At 40.7% G+C, this 24,807-nt stretch overlaps 1 protein-coding gene across 2 annotated transcripts in view; it reads left to right on the forward strand.

Annotated features, from left to right (window-relative positions):
• CALCR (calcitonin receptor) overlaps nucleotides 1-24,807 on the forward strand; it is a 170,188-nt gene that overhangs the window by 142,465 nt on the left and 2,916 nt on the right. For both annotated transcript variants that reach the window (XM_074892318.1, XM_074892326.1), the window contains exons 8-12: nucleotides 2,648-2,801; nucleotides 7,118-7,178; nucleotides 7,281-7,347; nucleotides 10,387-10,605; nucleotides 18,683-18,724. In XM_074892318.1, coding sequence (XP_074748419.1) covers nucleotides 2,648-2,801; nucleotides 7,118-7,178; nucleotides 7,281-7,347; nucleotides 10,387-10,605; nucleotides 18,683-18,724 — 543 coding nt within the window. The remainder of the gene's footprint in view (nucleotides 1-2,647; nucleotides 2,802-7,117; nucleotides 7,179-7,280; nucleotides 7,348-10,386; nucleotides 10,606-18,682; nucleotides 18,725-24,807) is intronic.

Genomic DNA, 24,807 nt, shown 5'->3' on the forward strand with positions numbered 1-24,807 from the left:
TTGAGCTCTTTATTCTAACTTTTTCGGATTCGTTCTCAAATCAATGATAGGAATCTAAGTACTAATCACACCCATCCTTCATGCTTTGTCAGTGGTATTACTTCTTTAACTTGCTGCATAGGAAGTGATTGAATTCCTCAAAAGAGGCATGATCTGTCTGCATGGTCATTACTCTAAAAGATAGGTATATGATTTGATTTTTAAAGCCACAAGTGATAGTTCACATGTGAATGAAAGAAATGTTGAGGAAATTAAGTAAATTAAGTAAATAAAGTTTAGGTATGTAGTTCTCAGGCAGTGTGCTTTCTGTGTGTGCATTTGTTTGAGCTACAGATAAAAGTTCAGCAAAGACTGACTTAGTTCAAATGGAAAGTATGTTTGGTCAGCCTCTGCTGAGAGGGGTGGTGAACAGTGCAAACAGCTGGCAAAGAGAAGCAAGGTTACTGAATAGTCGTCTCCCTTTCAGTTCGGCCACATGAAACGGTGAAAGCATTAAGTTAAAATGACAGGTCTGAGAATGTACCATGGATTTTGTTGCAGAACTCACCAGCCATGCTCTGCTCCCATCCAGCTGTGGGCTGCAGTTCAAGACTGGTTCCAGAGCCCAGTGACTGGATGGAAAGCTGGGGTGACTTTGCCACAGATGGGAGCTGGACCAGCCTGTGAGCAACGTGCTGACACCCCAAGTCACTCCCACCACAGCATCAGGGAAAAGATGTCTTGAGGTCTTGGGTCAGTCCCCTGACTTGCAGCTCTTCCGAGGAGATCCCCACAGGGGATCATGGAGCTGGCCCAGCTTAAATCTGGGATACAGAGGACTTTATCAAACTTGTCTGGAAAACTGCTGTGATGACTCAGAAAGTTTGCTGGCTTTTTAGAGGCTGCGTAGCTGGCTGATGTCAGGGAGAGTGCCACCTGAATGTGTGTGCAGACTTTGGGAAGCACCTGTCAGTCAAGGCAGCCCTTGCAGGGACAGATGATCGATAAGGGGAGAAGGAAGAAAGGCCAGCCACCAGCTGGGAGGTTGTGTTGAGCACGCATGAGGGAACAAGGCAAGAAACATATTGACCCAGACCTGTGAAAAACATTCCAGGGATGATTTAAGAACCTTAAGGAACACATTTGCCAACAAAAAAAGGAGCAAATACTACTTTTTTTTTTTTTTTTTTTTTTTTTTTTAATCTTTTCAAACTATACAATCCTTTTTGGCCATATCTTGTAAGAGCTGTTCGGACATGGTGTGGAAAAAAGATGTGACTGTCTGCTCTACCTTGTGCAGCTAGCAGGAAAAATGAATCACCAAAAATAAAAATCAGTCCTTCAAGTTAATCCTGTCAGAATCTTATATCCTAACCTAAAATATCCTATATTTTCATAAGCACCAAGCTGCACTGCAAATATTGAAACAGAACTAAATGCACATGTTTGGACAATTGCTTTGGGAACATTTTTCAGCAACAGAAGGTGGTGCCCTGGATGGCTAACAAGCTTTTCTGGTCCAGAGGGGCAGCCCAGACGGACGCAAAACATGCAGTCCTCCACCTGCTGAACTGCCAAAATGTCTCTTCAAAGAGACAAGTAAATCCTAAAGACATCTCTCTCAGACCGGGTAGTCAGCTTGGAAAACATCTGCAGAAGTTAAGAGGAAGGAGTATTTTCCTGTGGCCACAGATGATGACTGTCACTTTGCCATCACTGCTGTGACCTCAGATTTCTGAGTAGCCTGTGGTGTTCCCCCAGGAGCAGTGGGGCTCTGCCAGCACAGCAACACCCTCACACTCCTCCTGGCCCTCCTGTGTGCTGGTGGCATAGAAGCCCATGTGGAGGAACTCATTGCCCTCTCTGAGGAGGTGGATGGACATGAGATCCTCTCAGAAGAGGAACAGCATTGTCCTGCACCAGCTGGCTCTCTCTGGTAGTGGACATGACACACATCCCTCCACCATCTGCCCACTGCTTCCCAGCATCTTGAAGCCAGTCTCTTGTCAAGGTCTATGCCTGCAACCTCATCTGAACCACAGGCCAGAGACACTTCCTAACTTCACTGGCTCTGTTTAGCTCCATATGTCACTTTGTTATTTGGACAAACCAAAGTAAAGCTGTCTTCTCGCAAAGAGGCGAAGCTGGTATCCCTGGTACCCTACCAAAAAAATTTCCACTGACAAAGCACTTGCCCTTCCTGAAGAAGGGAGTTCAGAGCTGGGTGCTATTTAAAGAGTAAGTGACTCTGGCTTAGATGGAAGAGCTGAACAAACCTTAGTTGAGTTTGATTGAAAGTAAAAGAAGTCACCCAAACTCTAAGTTACTGTCCTCTTCACAGCCTTTCTTGTACATCTATAACAAGTTGCTTGTTTCAGTTCTAAAAAACGTCAGATTACCAACTTTTGAATGGGATTTTTTGTTATGTGGTACTTTCTGGAGTACTGTCATCATACATTTTTTCTATTTTGTGAAGACTGTTTGTTCCATTCATCTAATTTATAAAAGTTTAAAATCCCTGTCACTGATAGGTGCTGAACAAACCCAGCAAAATCTGGGGATTTTTGTTCCACTTCGCTTTCTTATAGTCTAGCAGTAACATTTGTCTTTGGCTGCTTAAATACGAAATGCTGGTCAAGTGTGTGACATTATCTCATTTATCTAACAGGTAAGCTGCAAAGTGCTGCAATTCTTTCATCAGTACATGTTGGGCTGCAACTACTTCTGGATGCTCTGCGAAGGCATTTATCTTCACACGTTGATTGTGGTGGCAGTGTTTGCTGAAGAGCAGCGTTTGCACTGGTATTACCTCTTGGGCTGGGGTATGTATGTTATGATTTATAGCAAGATGGTCAATTCTTTCAGATGTTTGAATTCTTCTGGCACTTATACACCTGAATTGTTGTATTTATACCACTAGATCATAGTTTAAGATTGAGTTCTTAGTTCCTAAATTTGAGTGCATTAATTTGGATGGGCCTAGAGACTTAAAAAAATCAGCAGGAGTCAACATCCATTATTTGCTGCATCTTGGGATTTACTGAAATGAATGCTTAAGTTTCATTAAGCAAAGCTTTGGGAGAGAAATAGATTTCTATTCAAACATATCTCCTTTGTGAACAAAAATTGTCTATTTTTGTCACTTTATATGCAAAATTTTTAATCTGTGACAGTACCTATAAAAGTATTTTTTTCTGGAATAAAGAAGAGGAAAAATCAGTATCTATGTCTTCCAAAGTGAAAAAACACAGCATGCAGAAAGGGGAACTAGAATTTCTCTGGAAGTGAATCCAGTGTCAGATGTATTTTGGCAGATGTTGTTTTAAAGGGGAAGATTCAATTTTACCTACACAGGAGTAGATAATGGCTCAGCTGTCAAGGCTGATTTTGTTCAACAACACTGATCTCTAAAGCATTTCAGAGAAACATATGGGTGTCAATAAGCAAATCTCAATATTCTGTGAGAGAGGTTACAGACCTATACACTGTGCATGCAAACTGTATGTAGTCACATGCATATTGCCCAAGGAGCCATGACCACATTAGTTACCTAGCAAATTAGCATGATTTTCTAGTTTATATGGATTATACTGCCAGATAAGAGTTTCCAGGTGTGTAAGAACTCTTCTTTCTTTTTTTTTTTTTTAATGTGAATGCCATCATGCACTCTTTTTTCTTATGAGAATGTCACCTTTTCTGAGAAGAGAGGGACCTTTTGTGCTTTTGGAATTAAAAGTATGTGGAACATCGTCAGCTCTTAAATGAAGACAACCTTCCTGAAGAACCCTAAATTGAGTAGACGTTTCTGGACTTTGTCAACCCAAATAGCTGAGCCCTCTTGGAGCAAGCAACTGTACTATCACAAAGTTTTCATAGTTCAGAATATTTGAATATACAAAGTCTGATCAGGCTCTGCTTTTGAAATGGCAGCCCTATATGAAGAGTCATTTTAAATGTTTCCTTCCAGATAAAGCTTTTTCCACTTTCATGTCTTGAAGCATAAGCCTTCCCAAAATAGTGTCATTCCATATCCAATTATGCAAGAGGAAAATGGTCATAAACATTTTTTTGTTCAGGTGACATTCAATTTAGGCAGTGCAATTTAATGCAACTAGCCTGCTAGCCTGCAGTGGAAGCTTATGAACTAGCTTTAATATTGCTGAGAATGGCACTAGCATCGTGGTGGGTAATTCAGTGAAGTTATCTGATAAGATACTCATTGGTATTTGCAGCACTGCCCAAAAAAATAAATAGGGTGTTGGCTGTGGTAATAGGATGATGATATCTTGAGAAGGAAAAGGTTAATAAAAATGGACACAACTCTTGACTATGAAGTCTGCAGCCTTTCTAATGAAACTAGATGAATACTTCCACAAAAAAAGTAATCATTAGCACCTCCTAACTAAGGTAGAAATCATTAATAGCAAAATGATCTAATTAGGACTATCTGGCCACCCCTTGTTTGCATAAATCAGTGTAATTCCACTGATTCCAGAAGCAGTAGTCTCACAGTCTAACTTTAAACATCCAGCTATGTTAAACTATGGAGAGAGATACATTTCTCCAAAGGGCAATGCAGAGCAGCCAGAGCAGGCTGTGCTCTGAATTACAATTCAAAAGATCAAGGTAAATGTAGAACAAAAGATGAAGTTGCTCATTATTCATTGTTATAACTAATCCCTATGCAAAAAGATCTAGATTCTTTTATTTATAAAATAGCTTTATAAGAAAAATAAAAATCTGAGCAAATATAAAACACTTCTACAAAAGGTTTGTGATGATTGAATGGAATCTGACATGTATTTCAAGGCTGATGCCTTGTGGTGACCCCTTCTCTGGGAACTGCCTTTGGGGGTGTCATTTCTCATTTGTTATTGTTTCACTGGGTCAGGAAATCACCCTTATACAGGGCAAGAAAACAGTATCAAATGTGTGCATCCAGCTTCAGTCCACTCTGTCTGGCTGCTTCAGGCAGCTTCATCCACATAAAAGTGCAAAGGGAGTCATTTATTTGCATAGTGCTGAAGCAGAGTGCCTTCCAAATTCAACTGGAAATACAATTAAGCATAATTGCCAGTGTGTGCCATAAAGGACCTGGCATGACCTTCTCCTGGGATGGCTGGTGTAAGACCTTTTCTACATTACTCGCTGCTCACCATGTGTTGGTGAGATACTTGGAGTGATACATGTTGTGCCACCAAGACCCAACAGACCTTGGTGCTTCACTTCTCATTAACTCACTGCCTTTTAGACCTTTACAAGAGAATGGTATCTAGAAGAGTCCATCCAGCCTGCAGCTGGAAATTTGAGCCATAGACAGTCATGAGCTTCTTACCCTGTAACTGGCTAATGAAAACTTTCCGTCTCATTCTTAAGATTTGCTTGTGAGTTTGTTGAGCCAAATATTCTAGGCTAATGCATTTAGCAGAAGAAAAAAGGTCCCTTGGCATCATGTGGAGCACTCTACTCATGGTACTCCAGGCCAGAGCTTTCAGATGAAAAATTTTTGCTGTTGCAGGAAGACCCCTTAAAAATTGCACTTCAATCTGTCTGTCAACAAAACTGGCCCAGACTCGTTCCATTTCCAAATCAAAAGGATTTTCTCAAGCTGTCAATCCCATAAGCTTACTCTGAGGTTGGAAGCTTCTTTCTTTCCTTTCTGAGCTTTTTGTTGTTGTACCATGCATCATCACCCAAAAACAGGTGTTCTGCAGCCAGAGGCCAAGCAATCATTTTCTAACAATATACAAAGGAGAAGGCATACAGTTTGTTCTCCCACAGCTGCATTGTTCTCCCAAGGTAAACTGCAGTAAGAACTTTTTTTGGCAGTAGAGTAAGCAGCTGTTGCGTAAAGATACCTGAAGACATCGGAGTGTCCTGTTTACACAATTTTTTGACCTTATTCTCACTCCAGCATTGGCTGGCCTGTGCTCTGAGGTAAATCTTCCCCAGAATTTGGCTAAGGATTTTCTGTCTCTTCTAAAAGTGTTTATGCAATCACTAACTTCCAAAGAAACAAGGAGCCATGTTCTTCCCTCTGTGACTAATCATGGTATCAGCAGGACATTTTCACACATTTTTATTTATAATTATAGACTATCCAAAGCTCAGAATAAATGTCCTTTGTTTATAGGGAACAGGCAGCAGTAACACCAAAGGTGTTCACAAAGCTCTCTGCACAGGACAGACAAGGCTATAGATCATCTCCCCACTAGCCAGCTATCTGTATGTGCAAGGTTGTACAAACTGGAGTCAGTATTACAGTGCAGACTCCCCAGTTTCAGGTTTGTAGCCTATTGGAGAAGGACACAACATACAAGCAAGCTGAAGGAAGATGGACAGGAGTGAACCAGATTGTCACTCTTAATGTCAAGCCAGAAGTAAGAATTTGAGGCTTCCAGTTCCCAAGCCTTTGGCCCTGTGCAAATTTGCTCCCGTCAGCTACCTGTTAGAGCAGTGGCCTCCCCTGAGGCTTCACAGAGAAGTCAGGAGATGTGGATTTATGGTATCCACAGCTCCACTCCCTGCTGAGATAAAGCTGCATGGGATGGTCTTGGCTGCACAGATGCTGGGAACCTGCAGAAGATATCACAAATCCCCATCCCCAAAAAAACCTCCTGGCTCCAAACATTTTCTCTTGCCATAGGCTCCAAAAGAGCAACTCCTTGCTCTGTTGTTCATTGCTCCATAATCTGGCATGCAAGTTAATGTGCCTCTCTCTTGCTGAACAGTGATTTACACAGTTTTAACAAGTGTCCCTGGTTTCCTGAGGGAATACTCTGCTGAGAACCGAATGATCCCTGCATCCTTCCCACAGTGCCTGCTCACACCCTTCCCTGCACAAGCCGCGGCAGTGCAGAGGAGCCTGGCAGCAGCTTTGTGACACCCCAGGAGAGCATGGCCCATGAACTTTGCTTCTCCTTTTGGCCTGCCTTGAACATTATTCTCTTTTGCATCTCACTATCCAGGTAATGGTAGGGTCCCGAGTGTGATGGGATTGCAGTTCTTTCCTGAAAGCTGTGATTTCACATGCATGTGTTTTGTGGACAAGAGACTTACTGGTGTGTGTGACACATGAAATTCAAACTAAAAAAATACCAAGACTACCAAGACTGATCTATAACTTTGATAATTTCAGGGTTCCCTTTAGTGCCAGCATCTATTCATGCTGTTGCAAGAGCCAGATACTTCAATGACAAGTGAGTAGCGTATCTGTTTCTGAAGGAACTTAGCATTATTTAACTGTGTAACACATTTTATTTAAGTTAATAATGAATTTTAATGTTATATTTCCCCTCCAGTTGCTGGATGAGTGTTGACACACACTTGCTATATATTGTTCATGGACCTGTAATGGCAGCTTTATTGGTAAGAATAGTATTTGCTATCATCAGATTAATAATTATTTTAGAAATGCTGCTTACCTGTACGGAATAGAATTTTCTGTACTTTAAGTATTTTGGTCAAAACTCAGAAATAGCTTGAGGTTTTCTCAGTGTTACAAGGACAGGTTCTCAATACTTTTCAAAAACAAGTCCTATAAAGGGACCTCCCAGTAAAGAATCAGATTTTGAGGCAAACAGAATCACTAACTTCGAAAATCAGGGCAGTCACTCTCTCCCAGCGTAACTTATTTGTGACAAAGATACTTAATTTCTGTGACATCAGTGAGGCATACAGCTGTGCCTTAGCTGGGTGAGCTGAGCACAGGCTGGTCACTCAGCACAAGTTTTACTGGTCACTGAACTGGTATGGTCCAAAGGTAGGGAGCTAAACTAGTCCAGGGAAGGGACTGGACTGGGCTGTCTGCGTAGGAGGGCAAGATTCAAGGTGCAATGTGTATACATAGAGCATCTCATATGCCAGTGGTGCTGTTTGGTAACCCTGACCTTCCTGAAAGGTGCAGAAAGGGTTTTATTCCACCCAAGCCCCAAGTTTACCTTGTCCCCAGTGTGTCACCCAAAATGCACTTCCAGCTTTTGAGCTGCCTCTTGTTTGCAAACACCTGCATGGGTGTACCTGCAGTAATTACCTCGGAGATCAAACAGTAGGGCAGTGAATACTGGGAACACCTTTGAATAAAGAAACAACTTTCCATCTAATAACTGAAAAAACTGTAAATCTTTCTACCCTTTCTTGAGAAGCAGTCTTGCACATCAGCAATCCGAAGAAGCCCATTCCTCCCTGCCATATAGATAGTCTGCTCTTCCCATAGAATCACATCTGTTGTGGGTTTACTGGTTCAATCTTGATTGCTTCTGCTGTTCTAGGAGAGGCCATTCAACCTTTTATTTTTATCACTGTGCTCCAAGTCTATACATCTCAGCCACAAAGAAAAAAGAGGGGACTGTTTCTTATGGAAAAAGAGCAATCTTGAACTGTTTTTAAAATAAGGCATTATAATTTCTGGCTTGTGCTTATGCCATTTCCAGTCTTATTTTTCTTGTGAAGATGTCAATGTCTACAGAATGTCCTGCATGATTTGCTACAAAAATCCCATAGTGACAAGACTGACTCAGAAGAGTTGAGGATTTTTACCTTCATAAAGTCTTTTTTCCACTTTTCACAGTTACTTCCAGAAATTTAAAAGTGAAGGTTAAGCAGAGTGAGTAAAGTCAGCATAGAATGGAGGATAAGGTTTACTTTTAATACTGAATGAGACCTCAGAAGTAATTTATTGTCCATTTTTTCCAATAGAACACAAATGTAAAACAGTTGAAAGGTCTCGCAGTAGTTAAGAAATGCTGAAACCATAGAATCATAGAATACCAGGTTGGAAGGGACCTCAAGAATCATCTGATCCAACCTTCCTTGGCAAGCACAGTCTAGACAAGATGGCCCAGCACCCTGTCCAGCCAAATCTTAAAACAGTCCGATGTTGGGGAATCCATCACTTCCCTGGGGAGATTATTGCAGTGGCTGATTGTTCTCATTGTGAAAAATTTTTCTCTTGTGTCCAATCAGAATCTCCCCAAGAGTAACTTGTACCCATTACCCTTTGTCTTTTCCATGTTACTTCTTGTAAAAAGGGTGTCTCCATCTTCTTTGTATCCCTTTAAATACTGGAACATGGTGATAAGGTCTCCCCTACACCTTCTCTTCTCAAGGCTGAACAAACTCAGTTTTCTCAGCCTTTCCTCATATAGCAGGCTTCCCAGTCCTGTGATCATCTTTGTGGCCCTTCTCTGGATCCTCTCCAGCCTGTCCACAGCTTTTTTGTATAGTGAGGACCAAAACTGAACACAGTATTCCAGGTGTGGCCTGACAAGCTGCTTTACCAAAGCTTACTGACTCATGTTTTATTGTTCTGAAAGATTCAACTGATATTTCTCATATATCCATGGAATTCGGGGTATTAAAAATTCTATGTAAGTTTGCAACTTACATCCTTATTTTAAAAGAAATCTGAAAAAAAAGTCTATTGAAGTTCTGAAGCATTGGTGCCTCATATTACTGTAACAGAGGAGCAAAGAGTGATCTGGCTACACTGGAGAGAGAGAAGGTCTGTGATACCTAGGATGTCCACAGGGTACCCACTGGGCTCAGTATCAGCCTGGGTCTGCCCTCCCTATTCCTCTGCAGGCTCTCTGCACATCCCACAAGGAGCTCTCTGTGAAGCCAGGTTCAAGAGCAGGTTTCCATATGCTGAGCACCCACAGCTGCAATCAAATTTCCGGAAATGGCTAAGGACATGAGATGCTAAGCCACTTGGCATCGCTGACCATAAGGGTCAGGGGCCAAACTTTCTGAAGTGTCTGACATTTCTGCCCTGAGCCAGCAAGTGTTAACTTTTACCTGTGGGAAGTGTACCACAGGGTCCATGCAGTCTGGTGATTGCAAGGGGTAGCCTAGGCTTTTCTCAAGAGCAGCCTTGGCCCCCTGCTCTAGGCACATTCCTCAGAGAAATTGTGTGCCCTTGTAGGTCCCATATGCCCATATGCCCATGTGTGCCCAGGGACATGCTGGGGTTTGTCTCACCTGGCTGCAGACATCTCCAGTGCAGACTGAAGCAAGATACCTAGGTGACCTTCAGACTCAGAAGAGAGTCCTAGGGGACAATTCATCCATCCCATTTAAACTTTAGACATAAAAATGAGACTTATTTTTCCCTGGAAATCCTAAATTTGCCCACATCAGTGTCAAAACAGCCAGTGCTTCCTAGAACTGATCCCTGCCTGCCTGAAACACCATGCAAGATTCCTAAGGGAAATGTGTAGAGGAGCTTAACATCTCTTTTCTGAAGACATTCAAGGTACTTTCCAATGCCTGATTCCCACAGAGCTGCCCATTATGAGCTACAATAAAGCTAGGAAGTTACATTTTACTGCCGTTTATGTGCTCTGTATTTTTATTTTTAATGTCTATTTAATTTGAATGCTTTCACTTTGAATGGCTTTGCTTTTGCAGGTCAATTTTTTCTTTCTGCTTAACATTGTCCGAGTTTTGGTGACAAAGCTAAGAGATACCCACCGTGCTGAGTCCAACATGTATATGAAAGCTGTCAGAGCCACTTTAATCCTGGTGCCCTTACTAGGAATTCAGTTTGTTATTATTCCCTGGAGACCAGAAAACCGACTTGCTGGAGAAATATATGATTACATCATGCATATATTAATGCATTACCAGGTATGTTATATAGTAGCAACTTCATCTTAGGTGAGGAGCTTGCTGTTAATTGAATTTAGCCAAAGATGCTGTTGCCAGTTGTTCAGCCCCAAAACTGAGCATGACTGTGGTTTTGCAGTTCTTTTCCAACCACTTTCACATTACTGGATTATCTGCCTTTGCACGAGTAGCACGGCTGCATAAAAAAATAACCACAAGACAGGGGAAACAATGAAAAATATAGCAAAAATTATCAGATGGCAATATTTCTAAACTGAGGAGAGAAAACAGATCACAGAGGGCTTTTATATTCCAACATGATTTCTGTTGAAGTGCTCAAATTGACTGAAACTGGTGCTGTAAGGTTAATATTAAAATTAGCTGTGTACGCAAACTGTTGTACAGAGGGAATGCTAACCACAGAATAAAAGACTGAGACAGTGAAGCTTCATTTAGGAGTTAAAATTGCATTATTAGGGAGTTTAAATTAAAATATGACTGACATTTTGATTTCGTAAATGCTTTGAAAATACAGCATCATTCAGTAAGTCTGGTTTGCTTTCTACTAAAAATAAAACAAAATAAGCCTAAATGACTTTAAATGTTTGGTTATCTCTCTGGTTTACTGACTATAACATATTCAGTCCTATATTGACTAGGAAAGACAGATTTCTAATGCATTTGTGAATAGTGGTCAACATGGGTGAGTATGGTGGCCCACTTCATGTTTCCTTTCATACAGAAGCTAAATGCAGAAATTATTTTAATGTTGTAGTAAGAAAACAGCTTTAAAAAAAAAAAATAATCAGTGGTGCTTTTTCCTTAAACGAAGTGGTAATTTAGGCTACCAAAATCTATACTTCCTGTCACCTTAGTCTGTATATTCTGCTTTTCACCCTTATCCCTTCAAAACTGTGGGTGTGCATGCTACTGCATGCATAGAATAACTGAAGTTATAGGTCTATTTTTGCAGTGTATGCCATTTTACATTACAGTTATTCTTAAAGGGAATGAAAGTCTGTTTCTTCTGTTGTTACCTGTATTGTCACTTCTTCAGTCTCAAGGGCTACAAAGGAGTATCTCCAACTAAATTTTCTGGTGACAAGTTGCTTACAGTTTTCGCAAGTTAGGATAAGATAGAGTGTTACAATAATCATTTTACTCTTGAAACATCTTTCAAATTTTGTGAGGTTGTTGAAGAATTACAAAAAGAATGCAATTACCTTACTTAACAATCCTTATTATGATCATTATGCAATAGTCACCAAATCAGGGTTACAATGGAACCAGAAACAAAACCAAAGTATCGTGAAACTGTTGTATGAATGGATGGGATTAGGTGAGGGAGGGATCCGGGGAGGCAAAGTTTCATCTTCAATGGGTTCCCTCTGCCCTTGTCCCAGTCATCAGGAATGGATGTCTCTCCGTGGCTTGTTGACCCCAGTTGCCCCCTTGACAATACATTTTGTTACATTTCAGCAGTGGGGATGGTACTGGGGACACCAACATGGGCACACGGTGGGGGCTGCCCGTGTCCCACTGCCACTGTGCTCAGAGAGGCCACCAGGCATGCTGAGGGGTGACAGCCCACCCAGGACTGTCCCCAAGCCAGGGCAGCAGTGCAGACCTCTCAGAAGATCTCTTGACATCTCTGCAATATAAACTCAGGGTGCTTTCTGCCAGCACGTAAAATTTGGCTTTTTGGGAGGGCTGTGCAGTTGGCCTGTGAATTGCAGCTGACTGTGATGCTCCCTTTTCTACTTTGAGCAGATTTTTAATTGTATTCTAAAATAAACTTTCTTAATCCTTTCCCAAACATTTCTTGTATGCATATTTAAGATGGCCAGCTATGTAATCACTCCTCTGATGCTCATTTTCTTCTAGGACTGATTATGTAATTAGCAGATATTTTATTAGCTTGTGTAACAGCTATATTTCCCCACTAGCTATTGCGCTCTCATAAACTTCAGCACAGCCTGCCTCTCCATAAAGTAGCAGCAGTCTATTAGTTTTTGCATCCCGTGGCATGTCAGTCATATACAAGCAGGTATCGTGGGTGCAATTATGACTTTTTTTGGTGGAAAATATAACATATATTCTCCATTTCTGCACTGGTTAAATGATTAATTTTTTATGTCTTTTCTAAAAAAGTGAAATGGTTTTTCAACAGCACATCACTGCTTTAAGTGAGCACGGTGGTTTGATATATTAGTTACATCATCCATGTACACAGAAATGGTGCAGACAAGCACTGCAGTCTATTGTAAATATCAGAGGACTGAAGATGATGAATGAGAAAGAATTTGTTCCCACAAGAAGCTGTGTAATGGTATTTCTTTCAGAGAATGGTTTTCCCAGTTGAAAAGCAACACATTGAGATTTTACGTGCTAGGTTTCCTCTGCTGAAGTCACTTCTGAATAACAGAAGCCAGTCTGGTTTGAACTATCCTCGTCTTCTTGCAATGCTATTGTCAGTGCTCACCATTTTAAGCAGAAGGGTTTTTTCAAATATGACTATACGAGTTCACAAACACTGTATGTCTACCTCCCCTGTATCAGCTTCTGTCTGTTTCACCACATAGACCAGATTCTTCTTAACAGATCTGTAGAGCAGATGTGTAAATGATAAAAAAATTGGAGACTGGCTTTTTTTCTGCAAGTATGAATGCCTGTACTTTTCCAGCCTGGCCAGCCAACCTCCCATGGATCCTGTAAAAGTAGAGATTAGTATCTCCCCTCACCATCACCAATATCAGCTCTTCAGTCTCCAGACTGTGCTGAAATGAAGATTTCACCAGGCAAAAGAAAGATATTTCAACCTTTAAGTGGAATAATTTATGCGTGGAGTGGGATGATATACACGCCTTACTGAACACACAGTTAGCTTATTAAACAGAGCACCTAAAGTAGACACCACAAAGCAAATGTTTGCACTCCAGAAGAGTCAGTGAGTTGCAGATTTTCCCTAGAGGACCTGACTTTCAAAAGCCCATTAGATGCAGACTTCCTCAGGGTGTAAAACATTACAGTAGAGGATGCACTGGCTCCTTGCACACCTCTGGCATGAAAACATGTTTGTCACTTAAAAGCCTAAAAAGACCCTTCATGCTGCCCAGCAAAGATGAAATGGTACACCTGCAAAGGAGTGGAGTGGCAACAGCCCTGTTTCCTGCACGTAACTGCAGTCAGGTCTCCATGCCAAGAGAGGAAAGGAGAGATGTGTCTTGTGCCTCACACTCTGGCAGGGCCATCTGCACCTCTGCTGGCCGTGGAGCTGCTGCTGCCACTTCTCCCACCCCAGGAACCACTAAACACTTTTGAGGGGTCCCAGACTGCAAAGAGATTGGGGTGCTGAGCTCCTGTCAGAGGGTCTGCTACCAGAGACCATTATCCTAGCTTCCGATCTCTGATGTTGGTCCACAGCAGAGGCCTCACAAGAAAAAAAGGAAGAGTAGAAAAATGCAATAACCCCATGATATATCAGCTAGTTCCACATATAGACCCCCCACCACCACCAAATGCTCTCAGACAAGCCCAGAGATTGACACAGTCCTGCTTGGAAGCTCCTTCCACCAACTGTCCCCTCTCACCGAATTCTGTCTCCAGCATCTCGTAGCTGGGTTTGTAGAGGCTATCACATTACCTAACACGGCATTGTCACTGGACCAGAGAAGACTTGGCCATGGAGGCCTGCTTGGTGCGGTGAAGAAATAGCCCCTGAATCAATAGCAATGCACAAGCACTTGAAATTACTCTTCTTCTCAATACCTTGCTGACTGTAGCCCTAAAGTGCAAGTCTGCCTCTAATGAGAAATTAAAATGCTATTCAGCATAAGGACCTTGGTTTTTATTGGGAAATAAAAAGTCTTTGTCTATTAAATGGAAAATAATCAAAGTTTTCTTTCTCCGCAAATAAGATTACTTCTGTGTCACACAGCAGCTTCCAATCAGCACCCTCAGGACTGTGGCGTCTGCCCTGCCAGGCAGGAGGATCCAGCTTATAGGTGCCTCATTTGTGTAGAGGGTATTTTGTATCTTTTAGGCATGGGTTTTGGGCCACATATATATCCATCCTGCCTCCAAGTTTTAAATTTAACTCTCTATGCAGTTTTACACAGAATAAAATTAACCCGTTTAAAAGTAGCCTTTTAAAAATAGTGAGATATTTCAGTGCATTTTAGAAGGTATTCATTCATCTCTTTCTCGGGAAATAAATATCCTCTGCGATGCCAAACCAGACAGAAACATTTTCCCCTCTGTGCAAAGTTAAGGTCATAGGCCTGCTTTTGACAACATAAAGGCTTTTTTTAATTTCCCTTTATTTTTTCTTTGCATTATTAGTAATTTCAAAACTTCCTAATATTTTGAGCCAATAAAAGTTAGGGAAAATGTTTTTCTGAAAGCTGGATATTATAAAGTGCCATTTTTGTATGAAAAATTCATGTACAAAATGACAGTAATGAAACCTCCAGCAGCAAGCGAGAGAAGCAACAAAGTGTGATCTTTGGCTGATGGGATGTCCCCATTATTTTGCAGCAGGTGGGCTGCCATCTTCAGCTCTCTTGTGACAATCTCCCCACCTCAGTAACAACAGAAGCTGCACAGACACATTCTTTGCTTTGCTTACTTTTTTTTTTTTAACCTAACATAAATGAACACTTCATAACACAGTCATTTACCTCAGAGGTGCTGTATGAATGTGCTGTGAATTAAGATGATGAGGAAGACAATATTGTTTTTCTCAAAGTTTTTTAACTTTGCTGAAATGAGAGAGATGGGAAGGGGAAGTAGTTCTATGAAGAACCTTGGCCATGCTTTTTTTTTTTTCTTTGCTGTCCATTCAGATCCAGAAGTGAATGGACATGGACCAAAGCCCACACAGAGAATCACAAACTGATTTTTTTGTATTATGGCCATCTCTACAATTATATGTGCCATGATCTTCTACCATCAATAATGAATACATCATCCCACTAAAGCCTAAATGGCAACACAGTGTGTAATTAGGGCAGAAACTAAGTCCATGGGCATGCTCAGGAATAACAGGAATAAGCATATCTATATATGCTTTCTTGATTTTATGGAGACATAAGCTAGAAGAAAAACACCTGAGGTATCAGAAACCCATGTAAATTTGCAGTATCTGCACAAGTATTTTTTGTCTGTTTTATTTTAACTGAGCAAATTAAATACCTGTCTAGCAAAGAATATCCCTGGACCAGTATAGGCACTCACTATGGCATCAGTAAGGTACATGAAGCTCTGTGAGCTGCTGACTGTGGACAATCCCTAAGGCACGATTCGTCCGAAAACCACATTCATCTGGTCTTCACACGGTTCCAGAAGTAAAGAATTGAAGAAGAAGTCATTAAAGGCCTTAATCTCAGAATAAATGTATTCTTCATCTCTGCCTTCAATACCACAGCCAACGTTATCCTGCTGGCCGCAGACTATATATCACAGGTCAGTTTAACAACTCCACACAGTGGCAGAGAGATAATTGACCTAGAGATCTCATCCTCAACAAGAATTGAACCCTGATCAAAAACCAGCAGCAATTAGAGAGAATATGTGAGATGTATGTCAAAGAGATAAGAGAAATAACCTGTGGTCCTTACATGAAGTAATTAACCTACATCCAGTCTGTCACATGTTTTAATAGATCCTCTGTAGAGTATCATCATCCCAATCCCTCCTGGCTCTGACGAGACAAAGCTGGTGTCTGCTACTGATATCTCTTTAGCTTTACAGCTGCAGATAACAATAGTACTCTGAACTGTGGACAAAACTTTATGTATAAAATGGAAGAAATAGAAATAGAAATAGAAATAGAAATAGAAATAGAAATAGAAATAGAAATAGAAATAGAAATAGAAATAGAAATAGAAGTAGAAATAGAAATATAGATGGCAGAGCCTAGAGGGTCATTGCTGGTGGAAGAAGAGCAATGAGACATATATGGGACAAACTAGGGAAAATAATTTCTTCAGCCAGAAGTACAAAATGCATGGACTCAAAATAATAAGCCAGATCTGCTGTCAGCTCAGTCCAGACCAGAGAGCAACTGAAAGGGATACAAAGCATCACCACACCTTCCTCTGTAACTTTTCTGTCAGAGTTGTCTGAAAAAGACACTAGTTAAGGGAACTACACTCTTCAACAGAAGAAAAGTAGAGCAATCGCAGCATGTAACAGAGGAATTCAAATAGCATACAGGAACTGAAATGGAAAATGGCTTCACTTCAGAGTTCAGGTTCAATTTCTGCCTTTAGGTGAACTGCAGTTTCAAAATTCCCCCTAAAGACTCTCGCTGAAGAACAGACTTAGAAAAATTTCTCTTCTTCTTTCTCTCCTCCTGCTTTCTTTTGTATCTTCCATGCCTCATATGGACTGTCCATCAAGCTTCCCTACTGCCAGAGGAGATCAAGCTCCATCTCATTTGATATCGTGGCTGACTGCTCTTAATAAAAACACACTTTAGTAAAATAGTGAAACCTCTGCTGCAGCCATGTACCATGCAGTTCAACAGCAGAGGTTTTGCAAGACTGTGCAAATTAATGTGCACACAGCGTGGGATAAAATCAATATAGGCTACCAGGAAGTGATGCATTTGTTCCCCTTGCATAAATTTTCGATTTAGGAATCTGTGGTCTGACAAAATTCTGCTTTAGAGGCATAAGGTTTTGCTTGACTTTGTGGTGTTTCTCAAACAAGGGCTTATGGACAAACTATTGTGCATTGTGTGTTGTATACTGGGATTTGAGTTTTTTAAGAATACTCACTGTTTTTCCAAAACATGAAAATAAACTTTCTTTTTCTCATTATATCTACCCTTCCTCCTCCTCGCACATGCTTTTCTATGTTCATATTTGAAGTTGTGTCAAATTACAAATTCCACATTAGAGAAAATTTATTGGAGTGAAAGAATTGCCAAAATTCAGGTGGTCAGCCCCTCTTCAAACCAACGTGTGTATTTCTAATATACAAGCATTTTGTTAAAACAGTTATTGCTTACCCTATGTTTGTGGTCCAAAATATACACGTAAGAGCCCAAGATATTTTACAAAGCGTTAGCTACAGTTTAACTGGTAATCAGTTAAGTGAGAGTTTATAAAAAGTATACAGCTGTAAAGCTCTTCAAAGCAGCCCTTGGGAACACAAGCTATTGTATTGCAGTTTTCCCCTCAATTTCACAAACTTCATACGTTTAGTTTATAATAACTGGTTTAAATAATTCAAAATGAAGTCATTTGGCTTCGTGATGCTATGTAATGCTATTTTAGTAAGAGCGAGTGCAGTTAGGACATGGACCAGTGTAACTACATGATTCTGAATGGCAGGCTCTGTGTGTGAGAATCTTCTCTCATTAATTTCACACTTTCTCAACTTCATGTTCCTGCCTTGGCCCTATTTAATTTTGTAGCAGTAGTGAAATATTATCGGCAATAATTAAATTAATTTTAAGCCATTTGGGACCAAGCTATGATCTGCACTCTCTTCTTTTTTTTTTTTTCTGTCCCCCTACCTTCTAATTTGTTGTGGGGTTTTTTTTCCTTTTTCTGACCACTTATACCTCTTTTCATATCCTCTCCATCCATCATGATGCCCCGTATACAAATTCACTTATCCTGATATACACTTCAATTTAAAGCCTTCCCAGGGCAGCTGGATTCTTCCTGGCCGACACTTTTAACTGGGTAATTGCACTCTGACAAATGAGTAGCAGCATGTAGCACACAATTCCTCTCCCATCTCTTCAGTGAAGTCAGTGGCAGAGTGGTACTCCACTGTAAGAAAAATACTTTACATACCATTTAATTTTCCTTCTCTAGGCCTCTTGTACAAAAATAACTTCATAGCCAAACCAGATAATCTATAAATGGTTGCAATATAGAAGATGATGATAAAACATGTTGAAAAGGTAAAAATCGGTGTAATAATGTAACTGTGAGAGAGGGGAAGGTTAGGTGAAGTGTCTATGATGCAGAGGAAGTGGACTAATGTTTTTATCTTTTATCCATCGAGTCCAAATTTCCAAACAATACAAAAAAATTTATATATTCTGATCTCTAAACTCTTTTCTTTTCCTTTCTCTCAGGGCTTACTTGTGGCAACTATATTCTGCTTCTTCAATGGTGAGGTAAGCATGTGAAATACAGCAAATGAATAGAACTTGAAAAAGAGTCACTGTGTTATTCATTAATGCAGAAATGAAGCATGCCATGCTGCAAACTTTGAAACCACACAAAGTCACTTTTTAGTTCTCTATATACAAGCAGCAGTGTGCATTTTTGAAAGCTCTGTGCAGAGCATGATTTGAATATCTCTGAGCAGATGAATCAGGAGTGTTACCATTGCAAACCAGATGGCACCAAGTGAGGTACAGGCATGAGACTCTCCCCCTACCATCTGAAATTTTGAGACAAGTCTAAGCAAAGGAGTAAAATGGTCTACTTCCCTTCCTGCCCAGAATAGTGGGAAGGACCACAATGCCTCAGAAGAAGCAGTGGGGATCTCTGGCAGTCTGTCCTGGAGAGCCGTGTGCTGCGTTCAGCCCCATAGCCGTGACAGATGCCGTCCCTGGTAGCACTGTCAGAGCTGAGGAGCCTGGAGGAGTGTGATTACTTTAACTCCTTTGAGGATTAGCTCTGGCCTTTTTAAGGTCAGTGTTTCTCACATAGTAATTGAGAAATAAAAACCCTTGAGGCAAAGATGTCTCCCATTCTCTTACAGCTGGATAAATATTTTATATACCTACAGCTGGTTTTAGGTCCATTTCTCTATTTTTTTTTACAAAAAATAGAAGGTTAAAACATCTCAAGAACCATTTCAATTCCTACAGTAAGCCATTTTCCAAAGATGGTTAGCAGAAAGAAATGCTTTTTCAATATATGAGGAGCATTCAACTGTAGTGGAATAAAACACTACATATCTTAGCAAAACTAGGAAGTCCTTTAAAAAGTCAATTTTGAATCCAGAGCAGATGTATTAGATCCAGAGCAAGCTTTGTGATGCTAACACTCAGTATGTCAATCTAAAGAGATATTCATCCTCCTGTTTATCCCTCTATATTATTAGTAAGTAACAAATTCCATGTAATGGTGTGACCACACTGATGTTTTGATAGAAATTTGAAGGAAGTTATGTTATTGATAAGGTGCTACTGGCTGCTTTGCTAACTTTCAGGATAGCAGAGTATTAAATTCGGCCACCACTTGTCGACATCACTATACATTTCCTTCTGGCTGGCTCCCTGCATAAATATACAGAGATACGCAACAGCAGAAAAGATTAGAGGCCTCCTGCTGTAGTTCTGTAGCATGGCTTCTCAGGAGACATAAAAGAGAATTGCGAAAAATGAGCAGCTAATGATGCTGAAAACTAACATGAAATGATAGCTGTAAAGATCACGCTATAGAAGTTCACGGTTTCATGGATCCAATTAAGCAAAGTTGGAGAGACATACAACTCTCTTTTCCTATCATATTTCTGTCCCCATGATCTACAGGATACTACCACCTTTCTCCTTCTCCCTTACTGTCATCACTTTCTGGCACAGTCCAATCTCCATTCCCTGGAAACACAGAAAGACTTCTGACTCTCCCTGGTAGGGAGGGCCTGGCGTGGAGAAAGAAGAGATCATCCAGGCAGTTTTTGAAACATCCTCTCCCCATAGGAATGACTGCATAGCTATGTACAAGCAGTGCTCCAGTGTGTCCTCACTTGCCTCCAAACAATGTGTTACCCCAAAATTCTGGTCTTGAACATTGCCTCCTTCCTTCTTCCTTCTCCCCCGCATCACCTTCCATTTGTTTCAGATTAGATTTTGCAAAACAAATTTGCTTAATGTTTTATAGCTTTAGTGTAAAAGGTCAATTACTCTGTAATTCTCCAACTCTAATGAGAGCATATGGATTTGTGCCTAGAGTAAAGACTGTAGCAATGCTGAAAATGAGGAAAGGCAGCAAGAAAATGCACTGAAAACATGAAGTATCTTAAAGGTTGTTTGTTTCTTAGATATACTTCATCCGATAGCTTTAATTCCAAAGCACTTTTGGCAATGCCACAGTGTCAGAAAAGCATAACCACCTTTACAGCTCCAGGAATACAGTTTTCAAGTTATGCAATAATGAATATATCTGAAGCATCTGCTTGCCAACATCATGGCAGACCATATGTATCATTTAATTCAAAATTAGATTGCAGGGTATGAATGAGTTTACCTGTCATATGAACTAACCTGTAGTGTGCAGAAAGGTAAAAGCCACATTCCAGGAATGAAAATGAGTATAAAATAAATACACAGCTCTTTTTTATTTATTACATATTGTGTTACACTTAATTTAGAATTCAGAATAAATATATTTGGATTAGGAAAATACACCATATTCATACATGATATTCAGACATCCAACATGAGAGACACGCTGCACTTTGTGGGCTTCTGCATTGACTGAGCTGCTGTTAGGAAGTGGCAATAGCAGCCAGTCATTCCTTACATGGTCTGAAGATGCACAGTCTAGATCCATATTCTGAATAACAGCAATAGTCACCAAACCCCTAGTTGCCTCTGAAAGCCTTTTTGACACGTCTGGCAGCCCACAGTAAAAAGACCTCTTCCTTGTAAAGGCTCTTACCTGGATATCAACTTTTGATACTTGAATTGTCAACAAGCCATCAATGAGGGGACACATCTGGAAAGGATGATGCCCAAAATGAGATTAAAATGAATCTGATATTGAAATGTGGCTTCCAGTTTTGTACTCTATTGCTCCCAGAAGTTATCACGTGGATGGCTTAACTACCTCTGGGTAGACTGCATGTAGGATTAATGACTGCTTGGTGGAGTGGCTGATCAGAAACATTCATCAGTGTCAGGATGTAAGAAAAAACAGCCGTGGGGGTTCAGGTTTCACAGACATGTTGAGAGTGATTTCTGTTGGTACTTGAGTACTTTTCACCGTTACACCCATTTTCAAAATTGTATCTGCTTCAGACTTACAGACTGTCTAACATGGTCGATGGCAGGGATGCCAAGAAACCCTCTCATTATTTTTGTATAAGAAATTTATTTACTAGACAATAAGGGAAGCTTTTTTTTTTAGAATTTCCCATTAAGATGGGCAGAGAGTCAAAGATGACATCTCTCTAATACAGACTCAAGACAGTTTGGTGCTACTTGCATCAGCACATTACATCAAGCAAATTTATGTACTAGAGTAGCTGGGCTGGGCTGGGCCAGAAGAGAGCATGAAAGAATTATGACCCCTTTCCTCCAAGTCCCATTTATTCCTGCAGTTACACAAGGTGTAGATATATAAGGCACAAAACCTATAGAGGAGCAGCAACAGACTAATGCCAAGATGGTATTAGGTCTTTCCAAAGGGAGCGCTTGTCTGAGTTTGGCTGCCCAAGAGAGCTAAGCTGAGATAACTTCCCCAAGTCTTGCTGTGTGCAGTAGGACATAGACCAAAGCCACAGTCTGGTCTTCAGTCATGGTAGGAGATTGTTTCCAAGCTGCTGTATACTCTGCTCTGCTGCCATAGAGCTCAAAATTATTTCTCATGGGAAAATTCAGCATGAGGCAAGGAGATTATTAGTACCACAGGAGCCTGGATACTCTGGGATTTATTTTTTCCTACTGGAATATTTAACTTCAAGGCTGAAATACATGAAGTTTAGCCAGGACAAACAATGCTAAACTCAGTGCCACCTGGTTTACATTGTGTTGATCGCCTACTACCTCACTAACCTCACTTTAGTGCCATGAGCCCATCTATAGAAAGAAATGTAAAAATAGTAATAAGAAGCTGTACCGATGCCTGCATTCATGTGGAAGAACACATAAACAATGGATTTGTTTTGGACTTTTAAAATGACAGATCTTGTGCATTTTCCTATAAAATCTCAGTGTCCAGCAGCACTGTAGTTTCTCTGTCCAACAGCAACAGTGTTGCACAGATGATACAAAGTCTCTGCAATTTCTGCTCACCAGAACATATTTCCAGGCCTGAGTTTGCTTCTAGACTGCAAGACTGGCCAACAAAATGGAAAGTCTGTTTGGAAAAAAACCCAGCCATATATCTTGTGTGCCAAAAAGGCATGAATGGCTAATATAGAATAGAAAAATCTTTAAAGACCTGAAAAGCAGAGTAAATAAACTCAGGCTCTTCATTTCTTTAGACTTTACTTTCTTCCATCTGCTATCACAGCAGAAAGCATGGCAGGCATTGCCCTGCCCCTCCTGGTCCCCAGGAGACTCCTTGGTTGTTAATATGTTATGACTGTGCATGTGATTTTCAGTAATGCTGCTTACACATTTAAAAAACATGCATTAACAGTTTTAGTTGGCACTGAATTATGATCATCTGAGATCCTTGGAATCATAGCAGAAATCTAGATTAACACGTTTTACACAAGTGCAGCAGCTTGTACTATCCGTTATCCGTTTGTGGCCAGATTCTTGTACAGGCCAGCAGTTCAGCGGAGAATAAAAACAGAACTGCTTTGACCTCATGCTCTCACTGCTCTGTGGAGCCTTTTAAACCTGACTAATGGCACTTCTCATGGCTGAACTAAGCATGGTCTGAACTGGAAAGGATGTGCCTGTTCTCTCTCTGACCATACATACAAGTGTCACTCCTTTCTGAGAAGACAACAAATCTCGGTGACATTGTTTGTCCTTCTTCAGTTAACTGCGTTATCATCTCCAGATGATAACCTCCAGACCTATGGTTGCCCTGGTGGCCTGTCAGACTCCAGTTCAACTGAGAGCAGTTTGGGAGCTCAGGAGGAGCTCATCAGCTTCACAGCAGCTCTTCTCCCCATGCAAGAGCTATCAAAGCTCTGGGTTCTATGAAGGGACCGGGGGAAGAGGGCTAGGAGAGGAACAGGAAGACTGTAAGAGCATGTTCTTGCCACCTTTGATAAAGATGCTGAGAGTAATCTGAACAAATGAACTCCTGTGAAATGCAAACACACTCAGTACTTAAGGGCCAAGGTAAAGGCCAGAGATGCACAATGGATAGAGGTGCTAATGACTGTGGTGGTGGTGGTGGAGAGGTGGCTGGGGGTGGGCAGCACTGCTGTGCACACCCAAGATTTCTGCATTATTCTCATTGTGTCTAGCCTTAGGTTATAGGAGCCACTGTCCCAGTGTGATACTGGGGAAAGTCACTGACTTAGTCCTGAAGATTTCTTCTTCCAGTCCCTCCCCATAGCTTCTAGGGTGACTAAGCTACAATATTCATACTGTAACATCAAAAGACAATTTTAAAGTGACTGAAATCTTTACAGGGTTTACCCCATGTGTAATATTTCTGTATCGTGCTACAACTGCATTACTCTTTCATGCAGTAATTCTTTCTCACTAATAAACTTTGGCGATGGTGTAATATGAAACATCCCTACAGGCAGCCATTTCATTTTAAATCTCAATATTGGCATAGTAAGATTTGCTTGCAGCCCCAGTAATTAGAGTTCCATTGTAACCATATGCTTTTTCCATGATTGATATCTAATTAACCTACACTCAGCCATTTGGTTTTTTGTCTTTATGTGTTAAGAGGTGAATAGAAATACATTTCCCTAAATGAAAAGAACTCTTAACTACTTTGTCTTGAGATAAACAATAGCAAAAAAGAGCTAGTATTGGAAACTGGGCATGCATAGTGTTTTCAGTTAGTTTTAAAGGACTAGTCCAGCAAACGTTTGTTTACTCAAGAAAGTACTCCTACCAAAGTCAGTGCAACTACTTGCATGAGTAAGGATTTATAGCATCAATCCTCATACCTTGGCTTGCATTTGGATTAAAAATAAAAAGCCAAAGCAATTGAAATATCCATTCTTGGCATGCTGCATAGTCCCTCTGTACACTCAGTAAGCATCTCAGATTCATAGCAATTCCTTATGAAGCCTTGTCCTTATGTGACATGAAACAGCTTTCTTGCACACAGCTGTGGGTGGTGAATAGATAACATTTTACTATATACATATTAATAGAGTGATTAGAATTGTGGAGACTTGGGAAATATTAAAGTCATTCAGATTAATCTACACAAATCAAAGATACTGTTCTGCACAGAGTCTAGAGAGTGATTTCACACTAGTCCCTGAGCAAAAATGACATACAACATCCACCTCAACAGGAGCATAGAAACTCTGGGACACTCCTGTCATCGCAGTGCCTCACCTGCACCTGGCTTCCTCTGGAGGGGTGGTCAT

The sequence above is a fragment of the Strix uralensis genome, chromosome 1 (genome assembly GCF_047716275.1).
Source record: "Strix uralensis isolate ZFMK-TIS-50842 chromosome 1, bStrUra1, whole genome shotgun sequence".
NCBI lineage: Eukaryota > Metazoa > Chordata > Aves > Strigiformes > Strigidae > Strix > Strix uralensis.